This window comes from Callorhinus ursinus, unplaced genomic scaffold (assembly GCF_003265705.2).
Source record: "Callorhinus ursinus isolate GAN/ISIS: 27379988/994484 unplaced genomic scaffold, GSC_fseal_2.0 scaffold10, whole genome shotgun sequence".
Lineage (NCBI taxonomy): Eukaryota > Metazoa > Chordata > Mammalia > Carnivora > Otariidae > Callorhinus > Callorhinus ursinus.
The window spans coordinates 40214477-40225947 of record NW_027397072.1 but is presented as its reverse complement, the minus strand read 5'-3'; the positions used below and the strand labels follow the sequence as shown (position 1 = coordinate 40225947).

Below are 11471 nucleotides of genomic sequence, written 5' to 3'. Positions count from 1 at the left end.
AGCCTACTCCTGGCCTCCCTGCTCCAGCAAGTGACGACGGAGTGAGTGGGGTTGGGTGCTGTGGGAGTGAGGGTCTGGGCAGCTCAGAGCCTTTCCCTTCCCCCACCAGGCCCCCTCCCCTTCCCCCTTCGCAGAAGTCCAGAAGTCGCCCTTCGGTTTTGTTTTTTGTTTGTTTGTTTTTTTCCTCGATTGGTGAGTTGGGACGGGGAGGTGCTGGGTGCAGAAGGTCGCTGCTGCGTCACTCAGAGGTCAGCGAGGCTGGCTAGAGAAGGCCCAGCTCCGATCTGGGGAAGGACCGAAGGGCCCAGAAGCCACGTGCTCGGGGCAGTTCTGCGGGGAGCGGACTGTCCTCTGGGGAAGAGAGAAGCACCCCGGACTTGAGGAGGGGGCGGGGAGGGAGAGCCAGAGGAGGCAGGTTCTGGACAGAAGGGGTGGGGGTGGGGGGAGGTAGAGAGGACGCGGACAAAGGAGGCGGCCGGCAGCCCAGCTGTTTTGAAAAATGCTTCCTGTTTCTTTAAAGGCGCTCGCAGCTCGGGCGGCCGGGGCTGGGGAGGCGGCGGCGGCGGCGGCGGGGGCTGCCTCCTCTCGGGGCGGCGGCGCTGACTGATCTCGCGAACTGGGCTTCTGTGTAAACTGAGGCTAAACAAACACAGATGGAGCGCAGCGGGCGTTCTCCAGAAATGCTGGCAAGGCGGCAGCGACTTCAGATGACACTCTGAGCGCTCCGGGAACGGACAGCCCGGCGGCTTCGCGGAGCCGGCGGCGCAGCTGCCCCGGGCGAGGGGGAGAAAGGGAGGGAGGAGGGCGGGCGCGAGAAGGGGGAGAGCCCGAGACTCCCAGGCGCTGAGCGCGGCGGCCGCCCGGGCAGAGCCGGCGCGCGGCGTGCAGAGCGAGCGCGGCGGGCGCGCGGCCCGGGCAGCCCCACGCCCCTGCCTCGCGCGCTGCCCGCGCCATGAAGCACATCCCGGTTCTCGAGGACGGGCCGTGGAAGACCGTGTGCGTGAAGGAGCTGAACGGCCTCAAGAAGCTCAAGCGGAAAGGCAAGGAGCCGGCGCGGCGCGCGAACGGCTATAAAACTTTCCGATTGGACTTGGAAGCGCCCGAGCCCCGCGCCACCGCCACCAACGGGCTGCACGACAGGACCCAGAGGCTGCAGCCGGTTGCGGCCCCGGTGGCAGCCCCGGTGGCGCCGGCTGTTCCCTCAGGTGGGGGCGCGGACCCGGCCGGAGAGCGCCGGGGCGCCCGGGCGCCGGAGGTTTCCGACGCGCGGAAACGCGGCTTCGCCCTGGGTGCAGTGGGGCCGGGACTCCCCACGCCGCCGCCGCCGCCGCCGCCACCGCCACCGCCGCCTCCGGCGCCCCAGGGCCGAGTACCCGGGGGTCCCGAGGCGCAGCCTTTCCGGGAGCCCGGCCTTCGTCCCCGTATCTTGCTGTGCGCACCGCCTGCACGCCCCACGCCGTCGGCGCCCCCTGCGCCCCCGGAGTCTTCCGTGCGCCCCGCGCCCCCCACGCGTCCCGGGGAAAGTTCTTACTCGTCAATTTCACACGTAATTTACAATAACCACCCGGATTCCTCCGCGTCGCCTAGGAAACGGCCGGGCGAAGCGACCACCGCTGCCTCGGAGATCAAAGCCCTGCAGCAGACCCGGAGGCTCCTAGCGAACGCCAGGGAGCGGACGCGGGTGCACACGATCAGTGCAGCCTTCGAGGCGCTCAGGAAGCAGGTACCGGCTCCCAGCCGCACACCCACACTGCGCCCGGGGATGGTTGCTGGAGTGGGTGGGCGAGTGGCGGGGAGATTTTAGGAAGGATGAGGGTGTATGTGAGGAGCGAGTTGTTCCCGCCCGGTTGGCCCCAGGGTCCAGACAGGTTTGAGCCCTCCTAGAGCAGTACTTTGCCACAGCGTTGATACGGATCTTAGGTTGCAAAGTAGGGGCAAAGGTTCGAGATCTCTGGCCCAGGCACGCCCTGCTTTCCCCCCCAGCCCCCGGGGCGACCCTTCTGCGCGCCTGACTTCAGCCCTCATAGTTCACTTTTATGGCAGCAAGTATTTGTCTTCCCGAGTCCCTTGGGCGCGGTGGGGAGTGGAGAGAGGGAATGTGGGAATCTGTCTCCAGCGAGGAAGCGGAGGGGGGGGCGGGGGGGACCTTTCCTCTTCAGGCATTTAGCGCGGTCTGGGTCTTGGGAGGCCTACGATGCTGCGGAGGGGTGGAACTGGTTTTGCCAGCCCCTCTTCAGACCCTACCTCCTAGGAGGGATGCCTCTACACTCAGGCTGCTTCGGGGCCCTGCACCCAACCCCCTGGTATCCTTAAGGATCTGGGCTACAAGCCTGCGTCTCCTCCCCAGGGGCAGCCTCAGGAACTGGCTAGTGAGAGCCTTCTCAGGGGATACCCTCCGCTGCTGCGCTTCACCTCATGGTGAAGCAGGTAGGTCTACTGAGGGGACTGGTTAGTTGGGGGATCTGCAGAGCCTAGTTCTGGGGTGGGTCAGGGGCTTCTCAGTTTGGGGCTGGTGGGTGCTGCCTTCACCAGACAGCGTCCTCTAGGGGGATGGAGAAGAACATTTATCTGAGAATTACCGGTAATAGGGAGGGGCAGTTTTGCAATTACACTTTCAACAAGACTGGGACTGCCCTGCGGTTCTAGACTTCTGGTTTTCTTAGAGAGAAGGGAGATCTAAGAAGAAGGTAGTAAGTGCCCCCTGCCCGCACCCTCACAGGGAACAGGGATGGACTAGGGGTGGATGTGACTGGTTTGGACAGTCAGGTTTTTGCTTACTCTACAGCTGACTTCCTGTGTGACTCCAGGAAAGTTACTCAACCTCTCTGGGCTTTAGCCAACAACAGAGTGTTTTAGAAAACATGATCTTCTTTTTGGATCCCACTCTCTTCTTCCTCCTGTGGGCAGAGTGGACGGTGCATGTGTCCATCCATGGGAAGGGAATTGAGCTCCTGGGAGGAAAGAGGCTCTATGACTTGAGTCAAAGTGTCTTGCTTGGATTTGGGTAAGATGCTTGGTCAGTGATGTGGCCAGCCACACCAGCTGGGACCCCAGGCAGTGGGCCCAGTGGAACATTCAGGCTTACCCTTGGGTAGCAGCTCTGTGTGTCTGAATGGCTACGGAGGGTGGCAACCTATAGAGCATCCTGCAGCCTACCCCCAGGATAGAAGGATGACAGACTGGGCAGAAAGATGCCTGTCCACCTGCTTACCTTGCAACTAGGGAAACCTTGCAACTAGGGAAAGATTGGGGAGGCCACATGCCCAGGACATCACAGCTGGTGAGTAGCAGGGTACGGCTGGCACCTAGGTCCTTTGACTACCAGTTCAGGGCCCCTTTTGTCTCTCTGGTTGCCTCTTTCATTTCTGAGAAAGTATTCATGGTCTCTGTGTACTCAACTCAACTAAACATCTCATTTACCTGGTGGCTTTTGCTTCCTTCAGTAATATTCCACCTTGCCTGATCTTAACATCCTATCAGGTTGAATTACCCCATTTAATGGAATGGAAAACTGAGGCCTGGAGAAAGAAGGAAGGAGACTGGTCCAAGATCACCTAATGGGTTAGGGAAGATGATAGCAGTTTCTGGAATGCCTGCCTGGCCAAATGCTTCCCACAGTGCCATCTGTATCTGTCATGTTTATTAACGATCAGAAGCTGGTCTACCCATGACTGAGTCCAAGATGAGATTATTTAAACCCTGTTCTTTCACATCTCTGCTTTCTGTGGGGAAGTTCTACATAACAAGGACAGATGCAGCAACATACCTATGCCTCTACACATGATCATTACAAATGCCCAAGAGCACATACAAATACGTGGTCACAGAGGGGCCTGCTCCTGTTAGTTCTGTCCCCGCTCAGACCACTCTGTCCCTTCCCCAGAAAGCTGCCAGGTCAGAGTGGGCATCTGCCTGCTGTCTGGGAGGGAAGGAAATGTAGGTAGGGCACTTGTGATCTCAGAGCCAGGGGCTGAGGCCACCCCCACAAAGGCACCCATCCAATGGAGAAAATCCTCTGTCCCCCACACATAAGAGGTGCATGCGTGTAGCTCTGGATCTAGGCTCAAGTTCGACTGTTTGAAATGGGCCCTTGGCAAAGAAGGGAACAGGAGGATGGTTCTGCCGGAAATGAAGGCCTGGCCATCACGGCACCGAGATCAGTTCTGGGATTGTGGCTCTGGTCTGGGGTTTTGTTTCCCTGAGCAGCTAGCTTCCTGGTATGGTTAAAAGAGCACTGGGTGAGGAGTCCAGAGGCCAGGGTTTGAGTCGTGCCTTGTTGCCTGCTTTCTGCGCCACCATGCAAAGTCACTTTCCTTCTCTGGGCTTCAGTTGCTAAAGCTGGAAAATGGAGATAAGGCTTACCCCCCACATAGCTTCTTTGCAAAAAGCAAATGAAGAAAGGAATGGGGGCTGTAGGAGGAGTGAACATTCCTTGAGCATTTATAGAGTCCTCAGTGCCAGGCAAGGCCTTGAGAGATGTGGAAATAAACATTCTGTAATCATTTTAATAACAATCATAGGAACTACCATTTATCAGATGCTTGTTTTGTGGCAAGCACTGTGCTGGGCATGTTATGTGTATTAGTTCATTTAATGAAATAGGTATAAATATTATCCTCCCCCCTCCCCCGTTTCACAGATAAGTGAGGTTCAGAAAGCTTACCTAAGTCGGCCAAGGTTGCGCACATGGGGCCTTGTGGGTTCTGTGCCTCACGGCTCCTCGGAGCACCTCACTAGATGTGGGTGTGCCGTGCCTGCTTGGCTTGGTGTAGTCACAGGCTGCAAAGTGGGTGCCCCTGTCACTGTAGAGCCTGGATTCAAATCAGTCAGCGAGTCACTGCAATGCCCAGGCTTTTAAGAGCTCTTCCTCTCAGCCTCGTGAATACCCCTCGCTGTCCGCCCTCAGCACCAGCATCCTGAAGCCTTCTGTTTGGTCCAACCCACTCTGCTTCTTAACCGGGAAGGGAAGAGGAGGGAGCTGTTTGGCCGAGGAAGTGCAGGTGGGGGAGAGGCCCTCTGGTCGGGTGAGGGGCTGGGGTGTGTGCGGGGCAGATGGTCAGGCCACAGCACATGCCACCAGCCCAGCTGCGTACGGCCCTCCCAGCCGCCTCATGTGAAGGCCATGTGTGCACAGCTGGGCCTGGCCTGTGTGCAGGGCTGCTCCAGGGCCAGGTGGGAGGGGGTCGAAAGGAAAGCCTGGCCTTGCTGGGGGGGAGGAGGGGGGAAGGGGAGAGGCCAGTGTTCTGGCCTTGGCCTCCTGGCAGCACCCTGGGACATCTGGTGTGTGTGCAGATTTCCTCTCTCCCCTCAAAATTTGAAGCCCCTCAGCCTTGATGGAGGAATGGCAGCCTTGCAGGGCAGAGGCCTGAGGTGGCAATGAGGAGCCCTCAGGACCTGCTGAGGTGCCTCTGCAGGAAGAGGGTGCCAAGCAAATTGGGCCTGCACCCCCTTCTCTGCTGCCCCTGGAGTCTCCCAGGGGATCCTCACCAAGGGAACTCACGATGGACGATGAGGGGGCATAGAGATGATGCCCCCAACCCTATCCTTCCCTCAGTCACAGACCCCATAGCATGCCAGGGGGCCATGACCCCACAGCAGCTAGGGCACACCTCAGGGAATGGGGACAGGCCTGCTCTGGGGACTCCATCCATGTGGTTGAGGGGTGATAGTGGCCTCTACTCTGTCCCCTCATGGCTGGTTACCAGGGGGGCTCCTTACTGAGCCTCATTGCATTGGGGGAAGTGCCCTACCTGAGCCTATTGTTGCGTGTCTCTATGGTCACCCTTCCCAGGCCTGTCTGGCCCTGGGGCCACGGCTAGTAACTACTAAGACCCCAGTTCTCAGGGTCCAGCCTCAGGTTCTCTGGGCTGGAGTCCCAGAGAAGGGATTTTAGAGAACCTATTTCGGTAGAACTCGACAAGGACCTTGAACAGCTCCACACCAAGTGGCTTCACCTCCAGGAAGCCAGCCCTCACTGACATGAGAGATTAGAGAGAAGAATTTCCAGTAGAATCAGACGCTCAGCTGTGGGCCGTGAATGCAGTGCTGTGGGAGCTCTGTGGGTCCAGGATCCCGACGGGCTCCCAGGAGGGCAGCCTGGGCAAGATCTGAAGCGGGGGACAGCTTTGGGCACTTTCCTGCATGGGCTGGTAGCTTCTTGGCATTGTTTCTCTGTAGCAGCTTCCTGTATTTGCCTCCTGCCATCCCCGTCTCAGGTAGTGGGGACTCTGGTGATCATTTTGTTGGTAAGGAAGCTGAGATCCTTTAAGGTCATGGGACTGTCTAAGGTCACAGTGGACGGCCAGGAGTGGAGCCGGGAGAGAGTTTGGCTAGGGTGGGTGAGATGGAATGTTTGGGGGGCATATGGTCACAGTCCCCAGACCTGGCCCTCTGAAGCTTAAAAATCCCTATGGGGTCAGCACAAGGCAGGTCCTTTTACTTTCCTAGAAGTTGGGCAAGCTGTTAGGAATCGAAGGCAAGTGACCGTCCTGTCTCCTTTGCCCTGTGTCCTCTGACTAGGGGAGCGGAGCGCTGCTGAGGGGGTCCTCTGCAGGTGGTGGGGTGGCTGGTCATGCACAAAGGCTAAAGTCCCATGGGATGATCAGTCCAGACCTCTCCATCCCCAGCTCAGAAGGGTGGGCTGCCTCTCCCCCCACCTTTGGTTGTAAAGGCTCATCCAAATCCACAAGCAGTTGCTTCCAGCTAGTTGGAAAGAACCCAGCTAAGGCATCCAATGCTTCTCTGTAGAGTGGGAGAGATCATTTCTACCTCACTGGGCTGTTTAAAGATAAATACAGGCATTGTGTTAAAAATACCCTTAGTAGATCCCAATAAACAGTCAGGGGTGGACTGGTCCCAACAATCATGTAGGGTACCCAGGTATTGCTGTTCTCACTCTCCAGATGAGGGAATTGAAGGCACCTCCCAAAGTCACTGGCAAGTGCCTGCAGTTCAGACCAGCTCTTTCCACTCTTCCTCCACCTCCCAGAACTAGGACCTGCTGCCAGACTCTTACTTTGTGAGCGCCAGGCCAGAACTGGGCTTCTGGGGCCATGGGGCTGCATCCTGGGGCATGGGCACCAGGAGGATCTGGAATTAACCAGGTGAGCCCAGGAGCACCTCCCACCCAGGGGAGGGGGAGGAGAAGGAGTGAGCTGCCCAAAAGGTGCCCTTGGCGTCCTACATATGGCCACCTGTGCTGGGGGGAGCCTGGGGAGCTCAGTGGCCGTGAACCTTCCTTGGGTACTCGACAGACAAGCTCCTGGCTTAGCTTCAGGTCTTAGCTGAGTGTCTACCTCTCTGTATCTTCATGTGCAGAATGGGATAAGAGTCTTTATTTTGGGGAAGGTTTAAATGGGACAGATTACCTGTGAATAGCTACCATAGTGTCAGATACACCACTAGAGCCGGATAGATGGTTTCCTTGTCAGATCTGGATTTGGATAGAAGCAATGGGACAGAGTGACAAAACTGGCCCAGAACCTGGACTGGAGCCCCTAGGTTGGCCTTGGCCTCATCTGTTATTCTGTAATCCTGCAATGACCTGGATCCCCACACGCAGATCCTTCCCGAGATCCCTGGTCCCCACTGGCAGGAAAGCCCATCTGTTCAGGGGCCAAGGGCTCAATGAGCTGGGTAACTCCCCACGTGGCCCCTGGGTGAACACACCACTAGGGACCTGTGTCACAGAGCTGCACCCAGTGCCCAGGGGCCTCTGGCAGGTAGGCACTCCCTCCTGGGAGCAGAGAAGGCAGAGGTGCTGGGCTGGCTCTTGAGACACACCCCTCCCCTGTGCCAGGACTCCCGGGAACCTTTTCTGTTCCACAGACCTTGTTTATTTGTTCAGGCTGATAAGCAGGATTCTCTGGACCCTGGTCGGGAACAGGCAAAGTGCATTGTTCTGCTGGCTTTTCTTGGATGGATTTGGAGCCACAGTGAGGACTGGGGGAGGTGGGGGACTGCACAGGAGTCTCTGCATTCTCTCTGTCACCAACTTGCCCCTCCTTTGGTTTCCTAGTCTGGTGAGGGTCAACTCCTTGGCTGCTGGAAGATTTTAAAAGGGGACAGCAAACCTTGCCTCTGGTGTGGGTGCCATTTCAGGACCCCCACTGGTGGGGGGGGCGTGATGAGCAGGCATCATGTCCTGGCTCCAGGGCATGTATCCTGCTTCTCACCTGCTCTGGAGCCCCTCTTTGGACATGTTCTGCAGCCCCAATCATAAGGACTCGCTGACTTGTATCAGGCCTTACTCTGTGCAGTGTGCCTGTCGCGGTGAGGGCATCGTGTTAGCATATGAAGAGGAAGCTAGCACTTGGAAAGGTGAGGTCCATTGCCCCGTTGCCTCGGGTCTGCTAGCCTGGGAGAGCTAGAGCAGGAGGTGAGCCCAGATGACCGAAAGGTATGTGTGCTTAAGCTCTACACTGAATAGCTAAATCTTCATCCTCCGAGAGAAGAAAGGGTTTTGAACACATTTCTAAACATTCTAGAGCCCCCTGATGAACATGGAGGTAGATCATTCATTCTCTCATTGAACAAACCCTTTGGAGGGCCTATTAGGGGCAAGACCTGTGCTAGGCCCTGTAGACGTGGGCCTCCCCCCCATCAGCTCACAGGGAGACTGGCCATTAAATGAGTCACAATAATCAGCAGTTAAGGACAGTTGGGGGGCTATTAGAGCACTGTTAAGGGCAGGTGGCCACTCCAGCACTCCTCCCCTGTCCCCTGGTTTAGGGTTGGGAGGGGAAGGTCAGAGAGAGTTCCTGGACAAAGTGAGAACAAAGTGGATGATGCATTTAGGGCCCCATCTGAGGTGACTGTCTTATTCATGCTTTCTCTGTCTCTGCACCAGTGACATTTCGGGCTGGGCAGTTCCTTGCAGTGGGGGCTTTAGAGGACCCTGTGCATTGCAGGGTGTTTAGCAGCATCCCTGGCCTCTATCCAGCAGGGGCCAGTACCGTCCTCCCTCCCCTGCTCCCCAACACTGACAGTTAAGAATGTCTGCAGATATTGCCAACAGTCCCCCGAGGGACAGAATCAACTGCAGTTGAGAACCATTGGCCCCAAAAGGGCCTGGTATATGGGGGATACTCACCAAATACTTGTTGAGTGGACCTGCTGGGGCGACCCACTCTGCAGGATGGGGTTAATGGGTACCAGAGTCGGTGGTAGGGGTGGATGCTGGGTCTAGATCTGGAATGCCAGAGAGAGGAGAAGGAAACTGGAGCCCTGGGGGCTGGGTGAGCGGTACATCAGAGGAGTGGTATAGGCTGTGTCGGTTTGCCCCCATCAGATGGACGTTGTGGGGTCATTTCCACATCTCAGCTCAGAGCTCAGCCGTTGTCTTCATTGTTTTTTCTCAAATGCACAGTACAAACATTGGCAGACGGTGTTCGAAAGTTGGACGCTCTGTCTCTTCACCCCGTACAAACCCGTGTGCAATTAGTGAGCGTCTACTTGGTGATGAGTCACTGACAAGCATGTCAAGTCTGGTTGGGACTGTAAATATTTATGATGCACCTGTTGCATGCCCAACAGCACTGCAGGTCCAGAGGGCATAAGGAAAAAGGGAAAAGAAAAAGAAAGCCCTCCCAGCTAAGCCCTGGCACGTTCCTTCTTGTATGTTCCCAGAGTCCTGGGTACCTAACTCTTTTATGACATCTCTCTTGAGTGTGAGTTCTCTGAAGTCAGGAATCAAGTTTTTATTCGTAGTTGGACCCTGCGTGTCCAGCAAAACAAGGGTCGCTGAATGAGTGAGTGAATGGAGTATCAGAGCTGAAAAATCTTAGAGACTCCCTTCTTAGGGAGGGTGGGGGACAGAGCTCTGTCACGGTGGGAACTCACACGCTTCATTCCTCTTGTCTTGTGGGCGTGAGCTGAGCCTCAGTTTCTTCCCCTACACAGTGGGAACGTGGATGTCTCCCGGAGTTTGTGAGTGGACGAGTTGAGATGCGTGTGGGAAAACAGTGGGTGCTTAGAACAGAAAATAGAATACTGGTCAAGGGATTCGACAGGCCACCTCTGCTCCCCGGCGGTCCCCTCTTGGGTAGCGGGACATCATTGTGAGTGGCCCCATTTGCCTGGCCAGGGTGCCCTGCTGGGCTGTGCTCAGTGCAGAGCCCCCGGCAGCCCCTCCTGATGCCTTCTCAACCCCCAGGTGCCGTGTTACTCCTATGGGCAGAAGCTGTCCAAACTGGCCATCCTGAGGATCGCCTGTAACTACATCCTGTCCCTGGCGCGGCTGGCTGACCTCGACTACAGTGCCGACCACAGCAACCTCAGCTTCTCTGAGTGTGTGCAGCGCTGCACCCGCACCCTGCAGGCTGAGGGACGCGCCAAGAAACGCAAGGTACGTGCCAGCCATGCGGGCAACAGTCTCTGGAGGGGGTCGGGAGAGGTGGGAACAGAAATAGGGGCATCCCACTCTCACCCAGGCTTCTGAAGGGGCCAGCAAAGTCAGCCTCCTAGAGGTTTGCTGGGAGTCGCTCCCTGGGATTATGGGGGTGACCCTATTCCTGGTCATGGGGCTGGCAGGTACCTTGCACAGGCACCCTGGGCCTCTGGGCCTGGGTTTGCTCCCTTCATGTGGAAGATGGTGTATCTGAAGCTCTTTCTGGTTTTTTGTGCTCTGGTGCTGATGTGCCCAGGTGGCCCCTGATAGATGTTGTATCAGAATGAGCCAGAACGAGATCCTCTGAGCAGGGTCACAGACCAGGAGAGCCCTTCAGCATGTTTGGGAGTATGACTTGGCCTGTGCATTACCTGAGGCCGTGCATTAAGGCTAGTGAGGTTCGTCATTCATTCATTCATTCTGGAGAGATTTGTTGATTGCCAACCATGTACCACACATATTGGGCAGGGATATAAAGGTGACAAACGTGGTCCCAGTCCCCATGAAGCTCCCAGGATGGCCAGAGTGGCCCTTCTGCCAGTGGATATGGGTGGGACAGTATGGCAAGGTGGTCTCGGAGGTCTGTGCTAAGGGCGGTGGAAGGCCAGGCAGAGGAAGGACAACTTACCTCTCCTGCCCAAGGGAGTTGGAGAGGGCATCTTAGTCTGGTCCCTCGATCTGGGACGAGAAGAACAACCAGTCACCAGGAAGATGAGACAGGGCACAGCATCTGAGACAGAGGAACCAGGCTGTAGCAAGCTTGATGGGTTTGGAGAAAGATGTGCAGGAGGAAGCATGGTGAGCGCAGCTATGTTCCCCGAATGGCCTGTGCCCCCAGCCTTCTCACTTGGGGGTCAGCGCCGGGCAGCACTGAGCACGGCTTATGGCAGCCCGCTGGATCTCTGTTCCTATGAGGGGAAGAGACATAGAAGGCGGGACCCAGCCTGTGTCCGTGAGGTGGGTGGAGGCTGGGAGAGACGCCTGGCCCCCTGGGCATCCAGGGAGGGAGAGGGTCGGGGATCCAGATGACTGGCATCCTCCATCCTTCCTGGCCTGCCTCTCCCTCTCATCCCTGACATTCCTC

The 11471-nt window shown here is 57.1% G+C and overlaps 1 protein-coding gene across 7 annotated transcripts in view; it reads left to right on the top strand.

Moving 5' to 3' along the window:
• The first annotated feature begins 206 nt into the window (after window positions 1–206).
• Window positions 207–11471, top strand: part of ATOH8 (atonal bHLH transcription factor 8) — a 34769-nt gene continuing 23504 nt past the window's right edge. For all 7 annotated transcript variants that reach the window (XR_012379760.1, XR_012379759.1, XR_012379757.1 and 4 more), the window contains exons 1-2: window positions 207–1723; window positions 10154–10345. Coding sequence is in view for 2 of the 7 variants with exons in the window: in XM_025868269.2 (XP_025724054.1) it covers window positions 953–1723; window positions 10154–10345 (963 nt within the window). In the remaining 5 variants the exon portion in view is untranslated. The remainder of the gene's footprint in view (window positions 1724–10153; window positions 10346–11471) is intronic.